Below are 15,474 nucleotides of genomic sequence, written 5' to 3' on the forward strand. Positions count from 1 at the left end.
GTTTCACCTCGTTAGCTTGTATTTAAGTAATTTTAAGTTAAGCCCAGAGAAAGAGCATGAAGTTGATTTTTAAATGGTGATGGGATATTTGAGTGAAATGGCAATATCTGGGCAAGTCAAAAGATTTTTCCAGTGTCCACTTGAATGAAGAAGTTCATAGATTGTTATTTTTATTGATGTCATTGGGAAATTTCCAGGATTGCAGCTCTTGTAGGAAAAGAATTCCTCCATGTAGGAAGTGTGTGGAGTGGCTAGGGACAAGTGTGCTGTGTTTAACGTGTTTTTGTTTGTGTACATGCACAGTGCAGTCTTTCTGACTCATACAGTTAGGCAATAATGTGCATTTCCTGTTTTCTTTCCTTATGTTCTATCAAAGGATAGAAGATTGCAAAACATCTCCATATTGCATGAATTATTGCATCCATCTGTTTATTTGGGGGAAAGTGGATGGTTTTGATGCATGTAACCGAAATAATGCATCTTCACAACAGTCAGAGCAGCATAGTCTAGTATATTTTGACCTGGTAAACAAGCATGGAAGCTTTTTTTTTATTTTTAGTCAAAGCGAAATGCAGTTTGTGCTGTATTAAGTTTTTTTTCTCTGTTAAGAGGAAAAGGGCAATAAAAATAGAATAGCAGACTTTTTTCTCTGTTGTAAATTCATGATGGCAGCTTTGTAAGTAGCAGTTCCTACCAGGACTGGAAGTGATCCTCTGTGCAGCCAGTAGGAACTGCAGGCTGTGTTGGCTCCAAAACCAGAGAAAAACACAAGGATCTTTCCTATTGTCACAGCTCAATCTTAATGTCTTTCCTCACAAGGGATAATGCAAATAGTAACAGATTAACAAATAAAAACTTATCATCCAGGCCCAGAAGTTACACCAAAAGTCAAAACTGCTTGTTACTGTCATCCTGGAACACCAAATCAGTTAAAAAAAAAAAAAAAAAGTGTCTTTTTATAATTGCTTGTATAAACTTTAAGCAGTAAAATTACATTCTATTAGTTGTAACCGAAGTTGGAAAGTGAGGAGAGTGTTAAGATGAAACTGTTGCAGGCTTGCAGTGGATCACTGGTATTCACAGCTTATCCAACAACTGCTGTGGGTTAAAAAGAGCCTCCCTCCAGCCCCACCTCTGATTTCAAAACCCTTACTGCAGTTTGCAGAGAGCCACCTGTTTGCTTTCCATTAAGCAAAGCAGCCTAGTGCAGACTGGGATTTGGCTCAAATCTGGATTGCCTGAACTGCAGAGTAGCAGTTGGCTTAAATCAAACTGGTAGGGCTGGTTTTGTCGTCTCTTCTCCCCAGCCTCATGTTTCCGCTGTCCTCTGTCCATAGCAGAGCTCACGGGCACATGGCAGCCTGAATAAGGCTTGCTTTTTTGCTGCGTTATGTCCCTACGTGGCTGTCTGCTGGTCCTGGCACAAAGGAGAAGGCAGGAAACCTTATTCTTTGCTGCCACCAGCACTCTTTCTCCTTTGCCAAAACCTTAGATCAACCTGACTTGTTTTTATAACCTACTACTTTAGGATGAAGTTACCTGTGCAGGAATATATCATGATTTTTATTATGCTTCTGGCCAGTGAAAAAACCTCTTGCACAGCATAATACATCCCTCTGTGCTTAGGTAACCTACAGGACTATCTGTTAAATAAAATACGCTGTGAGTTGGTAGGTGAAGGTATATCCATACAGACCCACGGGGGCTGCAGTCACTTGTGCCTTAAGTCTAAGCCTCCAGTGGATTTACAGCAGTAGGGAAACCAGTTCCAGTTTCCCTGTAGCCAGGTTGTGTTTGTACAGGGCTGTACCTGTGCCATTTAGTGTTGGTTTTATTTTTTTCTTAAAGAAGAAATCCAGAGGTCTAAAATACACGCTGCTTGTTTCTGCCCGCAGTTCTGCAGTTACGGTGTTGGATCTGTAACTTGTTACAGAGTCAGGGTAGCTGCAAGCCCCGCTCCCTAGGCTGTGTTCTCCATACATAGCAAAAGCGTGGCTGTGCTGAGCCCGAGGGAAGGCTTGTGTCCTCCAGAAGGCCTCTGACAGTTACCAGTAGCAGATGCCTGGAGAAAAGCATCAGAACCTGCAGTCACACTTTGCCAGGGTATTATTCCTCTGTTCTCCCATCCTACTCGCTGTCCCCACGCTAGTCATGGTGTCAGCTATGCTCTTATCTTGCTCACTCATCCGTTCCCAAACCTCAGGAGTGTGCAGTGTTTAACCTCTTCCCCTACACTTGGTATTCCTTTTGCACGTTTACTGGTTCACGTATTTTGTCCTCAAGGCACAAGTCCAATTAAGATGGTACAGTAGCACGTGTTCCTATTTTGTTCCTTTTCTGATAATCCTTCTCGTTTTTCTTGCTTTCTGACTATGGAATGCCAGGCTGATAAAATTGGTAGATTTTCACATCCTCTGCCCTGTGTGCTAATAGCTCTGCATTCCTCTGCCTGTGCAGTTGTTTCCTTTTGTACGTGCACTGCTTTGTGTTTGTGGCTGTCGCATCTAACCTGTGAACTGTGGGTGCCAGCCACGCAGGATTTATTGCTCTCCTGTGGTCATCTTTCCTTTATCAGGTGTGGAATAATCTGGTATTGCTAAAAACCTCTCAGTGTGTTGCTCCCACTGTTATTCCTGCATTTTGCTCTTTATCCCCAGCACTTTCTGGCTGGCCGGTTGGTGCTGGTTGCTCCTCCCTACTGCTGCCTGTCACCTTGTATCTCGGTGATGCTGAGCAAATATGGCAGGCACTGAGTCCCATGCAGGTTAAGAGCAGAAACAGCTCAGACACATTTCAGAGATGCAGCCCTTTGTTAGCCATCACTGTGTAAAATGCAGACTTCGAATACCTGATCCTGAAGGGTGTGTGAGCCCACAAATGGCCTCAGGCTGCGTTTTCTTCTTTTTCTTTAGGTTGTTTTTTCTAAACTTCTGGAAACCCTTGTCTCCCAGTCTTTTCTCAGTCTCGAGGATGCTGAAGACCTTTCTTTTCCCTGCTCTTTCTTCCTCGTCTCTCCCCAGGAGCCCAGTGCCCTGTCTTTCTGCTTAGCATATTCATTTGGTGGCGACTGCACGACAGTCAGTTGTTCCTGTAACACACCTCGCTTGCTGCTTTGTAGCACGGGGAAGCAGATGCTCAACTGGCTTTGAAAACAGCTGCTCTCTTCTGCCAGTTCTGGTCCTTCGTGACTCTTGAATCTGCTTATCTGCAGAAACTGCCTACGACTTGTGGAGAGGTGGTGTAAGCATCAAAGCTTGCGCTGGGCGGGTTGTTTGAGCGTGGCCGTGGGAGCAGGGAGGGGAGACCAGGACCTTCCCCTGGTAACTTCAGGCAGTCTTGTTCACTCCATCTGTCCTATGTAACCTCATCTTTAGTCACATGAAGCCGCTGGTAGAGCAGGAAATTAACCTGTAGCAAGGTAGCGGGGCATGTTCCTTTTGGTAGTGGTACGGACTGATGCCAAGTTGAAGGAGATGTGTAACCAGGGGTGGGTTGCTCTTGGAGACAGCTAACACTCAGCCACTCGGTCTTTGTTGTAAGAATAAAGTTGGGTGCAGGACAGCCAGAGCTGGACAGAACAGCTCTGGATGGATTTCCAATGTTGTATTCATCCCTGTTTGAAAGGCTAGGAAAGGGAAATTTTGCTTAAATGTATGTAGGAGATTCTTCCTCTTCTTCAATAAAGAACTCTGGACTTTAAGTCTCTATTTTATAAGAGACTTTGTGCAAGGAGGAGCCTTCAGTGTGCTTGTGGGAGTGCGTCAGACACAAGACTGAGGTTTTCCTTCTAAGGTTTCATGTGCTGAAGTCGTGCACGTCAAATTGTTCTACAACCCTGAGCTTTCTGTGTTCCTGCAGCTGTTAACCTAACTAGTGTTCAGCCCCATGCTTCACAGGGGTTATGGAAGTATTTATGATTAGACCACTCTTTCCCCCTCAGTATCTCTATAACGACTGTGCGTTCATTGTACGTTCAGTGGAATGTGCTTTTATGTTTTGGCTTTTTGTAACCAGATCAAGAAAAAACAAATGTACTGTATGAGCAGTTCTGCCATTCAGACACTTCCCTCAATCAGGTAGAATGAATGTAAACTGAAATAAATCTGGCTGCTCTCCTGTCCCTTCCCATCCTATTTTTGGTTGTTATTGAAAGGGAGGATAGTCTGGCTGCACACTCAAGTGAAAAGCCACTTTACAACTGATATAAGCTGAAACAAAAGAGTGGTATTGATCAGTGAATTTGTTCCAAAAAGCAGCTTCAATGTCTCTTCTTCACTAAGATATTTAATGTTTTTCATGACTGTGAACAGTACATTATTCTAAGAAATCCACACAGTATGTTGATATTTCTTTTTAACATTTTTCTCCCTTTTTTGCCAGAATGGAGTCATGTCTGGATTGATGCAAATGCTGCTTCTGAAAGTGTCTGCTCACATCACAGAACAGCTGGGAATGGCCCCAGGAGGAGAATTCAGGGAGGCTTTCAAAGAGGTGTGAAATTGAAATGTTTTTTCCGAGGTCAAATTCTTGGCCTTTTGCTCTCTGAGTCGGTAAAATAAAGGCATTTTCTAGTGACTAGAAAGGAGCACTCTGGCTGTACTTGTGCTGAAGTCTGTGAAGTGGTAAAAACCATCTTCAGCTTCAAAGTATACTCAAAGGTACAGAGGTTCACAGCCCTAGCTGATGTGAAAACAACTCCAAAAAGGCTAAATGATAAGTGATATTTTTGATGGTATTTGTTTCAGTTTATTTTGTTCCTCTTGGATAACTATTTTGAATTTTGGGAATGGATGCTGGTCATTTGTGGTGTCAGGATTTCAGTCCATGAAAACTAACTCTAATTCATCCAGAAAGATTTATTACTCTGTCCTCTTTAAAGCGTGTTTGAGGTTTTTAAACAGGTATGCTTAGTAAAAATCTTCCAAGAAATTCTCTGGTGTGCTGAAATTCGTCAGCCTCAGCTACAGCAAAGTCTCACCTGGCATTGCCATCTGGTATCTAGCATCAGTTTTTGTTTCATAAGCTCCTTCCTGAATGTATTTTATCGTGACAAAGTGATAGGATTTGACAGGATCACAAACCTGGTTAAAAGCAAAATGTCCAAAATTATTTTGCCTTGGACTTTATTCACACCTGGAGAGATATTGAGCTCCATAGGAAGAGGGCAATTGCAACTTAACGTTTTTTTTACTGTAATACCTACAGCATCTTTTAGCTGATGTATTCCTTTATGAAGGAGTATATTGAAAACTTTATTTATTGCAAAGCCAAAATATTTCTTGATGTTGAAGTATGACACTACTTGTTCTTTTTTAAGGTAAATCACGTAATAACATGAACATTATCTTAATAACAACATACTGTGCTTTCAGTACAGGTTGACTAGTAATTTATATTTTCTCTTCCAGGCTAGTAAAGTACCTTTCTGTAAATTTCATCTTGGAGACAGACCCATCCCTGTTACGTTTAAGAGAGCAATTGCTGCACTTTCTTTCTGGCAAAAAGTCAAGCTTGCTTGGGGCCTTTGCTTCTTATCTGACCCAATCAGGTATGAATAAACATCCCGTACGTTTATCAGAGAATTGTTCAGCTCTGCAGTGTGACTTGGTAGGAGCTCAAAGGTCTTGGTACGCAACCTCATGTGGTAAAACCTTAAATTAGTGAGGTAGATAAATATACAAACTACATGTCAGTAAAGTATTTAAAAGAAGTATTTAAAGTATTAAAAAGAAGTATTAAAAGAAGTATTTAAAAGAAAGCTGGCTTTCTGATCCTGTTACATCTTTGTTTAGTGGTATTTTGATACATTACGTCCAGGTTGTGGATCATGTTGAAGTAAAGATTCAGTGGTGTGTACAATTGAATAATAACTAAAAATATTTTTTTTATTTTTTTTAATGCTGAAATTAAAGTTTTTCCCAGTACTACTGTGTGGATATTGTAAATGTAAGAGAAAGCAGGGCCTCAGGATGTTAACTTAAACTGCCTTAAGTTTTCCAGAGGACTTGGGCCTGCTGTGTTAAGTCACATCTGGATCAGGGCAGCTCGAGAACTGAGTCAACATCTGCTGTCTGAGCAGATTTGGGGAACAAGAGAAAACACTTTTAAGTTTGTGGGCAATGTGTCTTACTCTAAATGAACGTGACCTTTATAAAGGGACACTGTTAGGAGTTCCTGCCTTACAGTAATACTTCTCAGATGGCTCTTCTCTTGCTTTGTTTGGTTTCCTCTGCCCTTTAGAGAAACCACTGTGCCAAGTTTGCTTCCTCTTTGCTTCTGGACGCAAGTAGGTGTGAGATAACTTGCTTGAACTGGGTGAGAACGTGCACAGCTGTCCTCCGAAATTCCATCTGCTCCTACCAGATTTGCAGTGGTGGGAGGCTTGCCAGAAATGGGTTCCCAGTGCACGTGGTCCCTGGATCTCCGTGCCTGTGACGGGAGCTCCATGCAGCTCATAAAGTAATCTGTCAGTTTTTTTCAGGCACTTGAAATTGGGCCAGGGCTCAAACTGTAGTAAGGACAATTGAGTCTTCTGTTTCCCAGCTTTAGCATTTACCTAATTGTTGTTTCCTGTAAATACTTGTTACATTCATCTGTAAAATGTTTGGCCAGCTTTCAGTCTATTAAATACAGTTAGTTTTGTTAATTAATAGTCTAATACCAACTTGAAGCTATTTGCAGGCTTCTGGGGGGCATTGGAGGGCGTATTTCTCAGCAAATTCTCACATTTTTCGTTCATCCCAAGGTAATTTCAGTTTTCAACTGAAAAAATAAGATAATTGTGCTTAACTATACCTTTAACATAATATCCCAATTGTTATCGTACAATTGATGGGTTTGCAGCATTGGTGACTTTAAAAGTAACGTGGGTAGGAGTTGAGAAGGAAAGGTGGTTATAATTAGGAAGCTGTTGGGGGCGGTTGTGTAGATAAGATCACTCAGCCATCAACACGAGATTCTACTGAAAATGGAGTGATTGAAAATCAGACTTGTGTCAGTCTGTTTCTGTGATCTTTGAAAGCTAGCAAGGCTTTCTTCGGTTGTCTCTGCCATTTGTAGTACCTTCCGATCTCAAGTGTATTAAAAAAAGTTTGGGCATCCTTCTTGAATAGACAGTGGTGCAAAAACAGATGATTCTGGTGCCACAAACCATGACTGTACCACAGCTGTGGCTGCAAACAAAGGTTAACAGCACCTATTTGAAATAATAACAATAACAATACAAAAGCTCGTTAAATTCACTCCCACAGTTCTTATTTCCTGCCCGCTTCTATTCTTCTGTTCAGGGAATTGATTAATAACTTTCACTTCCCTGCTGAAGGCCTGTGACTGACAGAAGGGCTGCAGAACTCCTTCCATCCCTGCATACTGTGCCTGACAGCGTGTGGTTTTGTTCCTTAAATAGAGCCTCTGTGCGTTCAGCGATCAGATCTGCTTCCTCAGGGGTGCTGTGTTGCCTTTTTTAAGCTTATGAATATACAGTAGAAGTGGGACACCGGGATAACTCTTTCCTCTGAAGCCCTGGTGCTTTTGCTCAGTTTTTTAAACTTCAGCTTTTTAAACTGGGAAGGGTGAATATTCAGTTGAACTGCCTGAAGGCAAGTGACCTCTCTTCTTTCCCTTGCCCTCACTGTAGAGGCATTGTTCAGTATCCAGCTCTACAGGCCTGTGCAGACTGCTTTGCTCTGGGAGAGGACAACTGTCCAGCGTGGGTTTATGTGAATGTGTGCAACACCTTCTTATTTATTGGTTTGTATTGGGCTTTGGAAGCATAACATCGATACTGAGAAAAGTTTCCTTTCTTTCAGTAAAGATGATGTGGAGAAATGCAAGCAGAAGGACTTGCTGGAGCAGATGATGGCAGAAATGATTGGAGAATTCCCTGATCTTCATCGAACGATTGTCTCTGAACGAGATATTTACTTGACCTACATGCTGAAGCAAGCAGCAAAGCAGATAGAACTACCTCGAGCTTCAGAAAGTAATTGTCTTAAAGCAGATAACATAACCAGCAATGTGTTTTTTGTGTGCAATTACAGATTTCAGTTGTTCTTGGGAAATCTGTGATGTTCTGTGGGTTTATCCGAGACAGATGCTGCATGTCACAGAAGCTGACACTGCTTGAAAAGTTAAAAGGCATATTACTCCCGTTGCAACCTCCTATAGAAGTAAAGAAATTCCACAGAGCAATAGGCTCCGAATTATGATTCTTTTCTCATTATGCTGTTTAAAAGTGGAAAACACTGATTAGCCTGACAACTTTTTCAAAAGGCAGGCATCTGGTATTACAGCACAGCATGGGACAGACGAGGCATGTGTTCCCTGTCTCACCAAATTCACTGTCACCAATAGCTGCTCAGGCACAGATTTCCTGCTAAAATAATTAACTCTAATTTCAGCATTCATCATACTTTGCTTATGATAAATTGGGCTCCTAGGAGCTCCTGAGTGTGTGTGACAAATACAGACTCGGCATGTTTCAGCGAGTTGTAAGCATACGGAATAATTCTATTTCTCTAGCCTTTGGAAGTAATTTGCTGCCATGTGTGATCTGCGTGTCCTTTATTCATATGTACATGCCTGTCTTTATATATTTGTGTGTGTGTGTGTATATACATATATGCATACTTCAGTAGTTACTGATTTTAATCACTTCAGTGCAGACCTCTGGCACTGTCTTGTGATTGCAGAAGTGGTGAAGGGATTGCATTTGTGTTCTTGCATCTCCCTTGTCTAGCATTACTTCAATGCAGCCTTCATGAAATTTCCCCAAACGCTACAATATCCACTGTTAATGCAGGTGGCATGGCTGAAGTAGGCAGGAATGCATTCAGTCACTCGATCTAAGGAGCAGACTGAAAACTTTGTGTAATTGTTGGTCCTTGGTGGGTCATGAGCCACAAGAATTGTATAGCAATTTACCTGCATTTTTAATTTCTTTAAATTTGCCTTAAGGTCAGAGTCTCTGGATCACTGGTTTAGTGAATGTCTGTGAAACCGAAGGGGTTTTATATGGATTAAAAGGATTTGAAATAAAAGATGGGGCCACAAAAGACAGTAGTGTAAGTGTATCATCTGGCGGATAAGTCCTCTGCCTCAATCTCTTAGTAAACAAGACAGTGCCTGAGGTGGTTTTGTTAAGAAGCTGTGCGTTATTTAGAAGCTTTTCTGTTAATTATTTTCATTGTGTCATGGTGCCGGTTTTTCCACTGGGAGAGAGGAAATCCCAAAACTTTAAGAACATTTCAACTTCACTGGGTGTTGTGCAAGCTTGTTGGTAGGTCAGAGGGGCGAGCGAGCGCTGGCATGTGTTGAAGTGGTCTGACGGTGGCTGGCTGGCTGCTGCACACAAATAGCACAGGTTTTGCTGTTACTTGCTGCAGCCAGGTCTGTACTGGGCAGCTTAGCAGGGCCAGGCATGGTCTCAAGCCCTCTTCTCTGGCTCTTTGTGCGTGTTAGCCCATGTTTTATCACAATCTGGTTGCGTGCCAGCTGTCCAAAGCTGTGAGCAAAGCTCTGCTCAAGAGACAGCAGGGACCAAGGCTGTTCCCAATAAACGCTGCAGAAACATGACCCGTGCAGGGAAGGAAAGAAATGAACTTAGAGGGCTCATACTCCAGCTTCAGGGTGGAGTGTAGCCAGTTCTGTTTACTGGAACAAATATTTCCTGACAATACAGAAGTTATGCTGGATTTCTTCCAGACTTCCAGCAAAAGAGGTAGTCAGTGAGATACGTATTAACTTCAGTATGTGACAAAGTTTTAATATGTAGGAGGAGGAGCTTCTTAGAAAATACTCTTCTGTAATCTCGCGTATTACCTGTTTGTTTATAGCTTGAAACTACTTCTTTTACTGATGCATTCCATTGTCTCCGTTTCTTTCCTAGCTGAACCTAGAAGATATATCCCTGCTGTTGTAGTTGGTGTGGTTGGGATGGGTCATGTACCTGGAATTGAAAAGAACTGGAACTCTGACTTAAATATCCAGGAAATAATGAGGTATGTCATCCTTTCCTGTGTTCTGACGTAACAGCTTCTCTTGCTGAAAATCTGCAATGAGTGGTTGTTTGGGGTTTTCTTGGTTGTTGTGGCTTAAAGAAATGTCTCTGCTGTAATCCCTGCCCTGTCAGCTCACTGACTTGCTGTGCAGATTGTGTGCGCAGCAAAGGAAAAGGAACTGTCAAAAGAAAAAAAGAACGTAATTGGTTGGCTAGTGAGGGAAATAAGACGAGAAAATGTCTTTGTTTAGAAAGAAAACCTATTGATCCATGTGTAAGGCTTTTCAAATGAGACTTCAAATGAGATCTGTAGAAGGTGACAAAACGAGGCTTCCAGTCTAGCTTAGATAAATACAAACTGTGAGATTCAAAGCTTTTGTTGCATCAGGCTCTGTGGGTTCTGGGAAGATTATTGCTGTTGCTTATCACCGACTTTTTGACTGGATATAAAAGTAATAGTATGTTTTAATGAATACACTCAACACAGGCTGATCTAAGCCACGCACCTGCAGAACTCACTCCAATGTAACTGTTAAAATAGATGTATGCGCCCTATAAAAGAAGGAATTAAAGAACCAAAATGTTCAGACTGTGTATTCTATAAAGCCACAAAGGTCAGGACGTCAGAAATGTAGGAGGGATTATAGTACTATCTGGTAATACCGGTCCGCAGTGGTTTGGGACAGTGGAGCCTTTCAAATATTAGTGCTTTATCTTATCACAGCCATTTACTATGTTTGTGTAAGCACCTCAGTGTTCCTGTTTCATCAGAGGCTCTGAAATACAAAAGAGACTGTGCCCTGGCTGAATGGAGTACCTGGGCATCTAAAATAAGCTTTAGAGGGTAAAATCCAGGTACTCTGGGTATCTGGATCCACAAATGGAAAGAGTGCAAAAGCCTTGCCTAAGTCTTTCTCGAGGCTAAACCGAGCTCAGACTTACAAACTAGACATCCATATCCCTCTGCACCTTCTCAAATAACCTGTAAAATGAGCTTGCAAGAATGTGCAATTATATGGCTAATGCTGGTTGTATTGCTGGCATTTCAGAACTGAACAGCCCCAAGTCTGACCACATCTTCATGTTTACATACAGGATCTTTTTCATCAAAGTTCATGCTCTTTGATGACTTTGACTGACTTTACCATGCTAAGGCATAACTAAGTGGAAGAACTACCAGTATCTTCCCTAAGTCTTGAATATTGCATTAAATTGACTTTCTTAAATAATATAAAGCAAATTATGCAGAGAAGATTACTATATTAGGATTTGTTTCTCATTAAACATTTTTTCCTTTTATGCTGTTGCAGTGCAGTGGCAGAGCAGTTACATTTTTTGTCAGTGATTTTCATCTACCTAAAGTGAGAAGTTTTAAATATTTTTTTTACAGTTTGTGTTATGTGTTACAAAATGGTCTTGGAAATCATCTGAATCAAAACATACACGTTTCCCAGACTTCCAGTTTTTAGAGTCTGTCATTGAACCTGACTCTGAGCAGATCTTACTATTTGCTTCAGGGTCTGAATTGATCTTTAAATTGCACTGAGGGACTGGAAATGGCAAAGAGTAGATAGAAAAGCATATAAGAAGGCATAAAGGGATGCCTTTACTCTATCCTTTGTTCAATATGTATGTTTTTGAATCTCTTCCTGTATATTCCCTCAACACGCAGGATCTTACCAGTAGTAACTTTGCCCTAATGTAAGCAAATGGATCTAAACCCAGTTCAGTTGTATCCTAATGTCAGCGCATCTGACAGGGTTGGAGAATGCCCGCAATGTTTTTGCACTCCTGTAACTGATTGCTTCTAAATATGTTGGGAACATTTTCTCAATATAAATAAACAAGAACTCCCTTGAAATGGCATGCAGAGAACTGTCACCGAGGGGATTATGCGGGTTGCAATGTATGCCTGCTGTAGGTGTGGGGTGAGCTGAGGTACCATGGAGCCTGTTAGTGTAGGTACAGGGCTCTCTGCACGTGGCTGCATTTTCAAGCCAGCTCTTTTGGAGGTAATATTAGCTTTGGTAATATTAGCTTATATTAACACCAGTGGGGATAGCTTTATTTATTATTATTTAATTTGGATGTAGCCCTTGAAGAAGAAAGAGCGTATTGCTCATTCATGACGCGTCTGTTCCCTCAGTCTTCTGCACTAAGAGGGAGGGGAGAAACAATTCGTGGTTTGGTCGGAAAATGCCCATTCTTTCCAGCTGCGCAGGCGTTAACATTGTTTTGTATCTTCTGCTGCAGCGTGCCTCCTCCGTCAGCTTCAAGTAAGATTTTCAAACTTGTCGTAAAAGCAACGGTTTTTGGACTGATGGGATATGGCTGCTACCGGATAGGTCAAAGGACAGTTCAGTTCATTCTCTCGATGCCAGCAGCACAGAGCTATCTGCAGAAGCTGACAGAAATAAGGTCTCAGCATTGAACACCCAGCGGAGGCACAATGTGAAGGTGGCTGACAAGAGTGATGGAGGCAACAGATGGGAACCAGACTGAACGAAGGGGGAAATGAGGATTCTAGCCCAGAGGTGATTGCTGAGCAAAGCTGAATTGCTGTATAATAAAAGATTTGATACTGATGTTACACCAGCTATGATCTAATGAGTAAGCTTGATTCCTGGTGTGTTGCATGAAACCACATGATTCCAGATTGAGGCAAATGAAATATGTACACAAGCATATATATTATATATATAAGTACTGTATATATAATATATATTAATGATGATGTAGTACAGACAGCTTAAAGAGTGTATGTTCATGACATTTTTTTTCCCAGAGGAACAGAACAACACAAAGTAACCAAATTTGGCTGTGTCTGCTCTGAAATTCAGGGACACTTGTCTTGAATGATTCTTTGTCTTTTTTTTTCCTTGGGTATAATAATACTCAGTGGTCATTTCTGGTGCCAGCCACTTTTACAACATAACTTAGAAGGACATCTTCTCAATGTGTGTTTTATACTTAAAAACATTTAGGCTTTTTTTAAACTTAAGAGCTTTCCAAAAATTTCAGAATTTTACAGGCTGTCATACGTACACTGCTCCACTTTTTACAAGCCTTACTGAAGAACAGAAACGTTGCCTTTTGATTGCGTCCCTCATTCCCGCCACCAGTTGAATCGTCTTTCTCCTGCGTAGAGAAGGTATAGCCACACCATCAGAATGCAATGTGGTTTGTCAGATGTTTACAGGACACTCTGTTCCTTTAGATTAGGTTATTTAAATTGTATTATTTAGCCAAATCCTGCTGGATTCAGTGTTGTAAATTTAAGAGGCTAGAACTACTGTACAAGTTACTTTTGTTTCTCGGACCTTCCATTACTGGGACAAGAAGTCTGGAATTGATAGTACCTGCCCCTCATTTTTGATACATGAAAATATTTTATTTATCGATGTGATTTCTCAGTGGATGAATATTTTAATCTATTTAATAGAAAAGCAATGTTCAACTTAGCTTTTACAAACTAGCTGTAGCATTTTATTTGGGTTACTTGCTATTTATACATAGAATTATGGGTACTTCAGACTGCTGCGATGTTTATAAATTTTCCAGAACAGCCATCTGTCATCCATCTATTTCTTTTTCTTTTTTTAATCCTCGTCTCATACTTAATAGGAGGTTTTGGTACCCTTTATACAGGATTGTCGATGATTGTAAAGTGCCCTCTGCAATCAGCTAGTCCCAGTTCAGCAGTGCGAATAGTTTTAATCGTCATATCAAAGTTTTAACCTGGTGTATTTGAACAGAAGAAGCCCATTTGCTCCTCAGGCTCACATACAGTTGCTCATTGATTGAAGTGGGGTTTTTATCTATATTAATTTCTTTTGGGATTGGAAAATGAGAACCGGTGTTTGAGGCAAGAGGAGGAAAAGGTGATCGTGTGCTTTGTGTTTCTTTGCTGGTTCGATAAAATCAACGAACTGTTTATAGTAGGGTGAATTTCCAGAGCCTTGTGTTGGAAATCATCCTAAACGGTCTATTGTTTGCTGAAAGTATGTACATGTATCTTCCATGCAGTGTTGTCTTTTTCAAGCTTTTTAAATGAAATTAAGGGTCTGATGCCCCTCTCCGTGATGGCTGGGAGCTGGTCTGTCCATGCAACCTGATGCTTTTCTGCCTTGCACTTTGCAAATTTTATGAGTCCCTGTGCAGCAAATCATTTAAGCACGTGTTTATCTTTAAACCTGTTAAATCTAACCCAGTCCTGCAGAGCTCTTAAGACAATGCAAGGTGCTTTTCTGGATCTGGGCCCTTAGGTGGTGTGCAGGGAATACACCTCAGCAAACGAGAACGGCAGCAATTCACACTGCTTCAGCACAGGAGTGTCAATGGTAACACGCTCTTGGAGTGGAGTTGGGTCCTTTTATTTTCCATCTGTCAGTGCTTAAGAAACCACCAGCTATCTCTAGCAAGATGAAAAGTAGCGTTTATAAACAATTTATAGAAGACTAGAGTGACTGCCTGACTTTTGATTCCTGATTTTTTTGTAAAGGTTTAATGTATTGTTTACAATTAAGCAGTCCTATTTGAAGAACTCTCTTACACTTTATGTACATTTTTAAGAGATGAAAGCAAAAGCTTAAGCTCATTCTTCTCCTGGCTTTACTGAAATACCAAAAGGTGGTTGTTGTTTTGTGGTTGTATTTTTCTTTGTTTTTTTTTTTTTTTGAGATCTTTTAAGCTGGTAGAGATCAATATATTGATATCTCGCTTTAAGATCTACAGATTTTTAAGGTATCTGCAGATATTTTAAAAGCTCTGCAGATCTTTATCTGTGCTCAGGTAATTTTACACAAAAGAAAACAAATCTACGGTAAACTTTAGATATGAGCCTTAAACTTGGGTGGGACTAATGCTAAATGATTGTCATGGAGCATTCTTGCAGGCTTAATGTGTTACGCTTTTTAGCTAGAAGTGTAAGTTGTCCATTTGTTATTCAGTCCTTTTTGCAGTTAATATCTCAAGTCTGTTTCTTTTTTTTTCTCAAAGCATATCAGCAGATTCTTAAGGGAGGCTGTTTGTGGACAGAGAATTTGCGATTCCTTCCCACTATTGCAAACTGGCAGATCATATGCCTGCACTGTTTACTCAGTGGCACTTGAAAGCCTGATGAATTTGCAGAACTGCCAGTCCTGCGAATCCATACGTGAATGCTCGATGTTGTATATTCAATGTGTTATACTGTCTATGTAACAATCAGTGTTTTAGGTCCATTCTTTTCTGTTCTAGTCAGTCCTTTCAGTGTTAAGAGCATCCTGTAAAATTTAAATATGTTGAATTGTCCCAGCCCCACCTCAACCTTATGAAGCCATATTGTATTTTTTTTGGTGACATGTACACCTGCTTATGCATTTGTACATGTATTGTAAATTTGAAGTATTTTTAACAATGTGTGCCTTTACTCTAAAGTGATTTAAAGTAAACAGCAGTATGTTCTATGATATAAAAAATAAAATATTTTAACCACC

At 40.8% G+C, this 15,474-nt stretch overlaps 1 protein-coding gene across 6 annotated transcripts in view; it reads left to right on the forward strand.

Annotated features, from left to right (window-relative positions):
• Positions 1-15,474, forward strand: part of TRABD (TraB domain containing) — a 33,435-nt gene extending 17,961 nt beyond the window's left edge. For all 6 annotated transcript variants that reach the window (XM_013188367.3, XM_048080803.2, XM_048080804.2 and 3 more), the window contains 5 exons: positions 4,381-4,491; positions 5,409-5,548; positions 7,809-7,981; positions 9,887-9,998; positions 12,251-15,474. In XM_013188367.3, the coding sequence (XP_013043821.1) occupies positions 4,381-4,491; positions 5,409-5,548; positions 7,809-7,981; positions 9,887-9,998; positions 12,251-12,428 (714 nt within the window). In that variant the 3' untranslated portion in view covers positions 12,429-15,474. The remainder of the gene's footprint in view (positions 1-4,380; positions 4,492-5,408; positions 5,549-7,808; positions 7,982-9,886; positions 9,999-12,250) is intronic.

This window comes from Anser cygnoides, chromosome 1 (genome assembly GCF_040182565.1).
Source record: "Anser cygnoides isolate HZ-2024a breed goose chromosome 1, Taihu_goose_T2T_genome, whole genome shotgun sequence".
Lineage (NCBI taxonomy): Eukaryota > Metazoa > Chordata > Aves > Anseriformes > Anatidae > Anser > Anser cygnoides.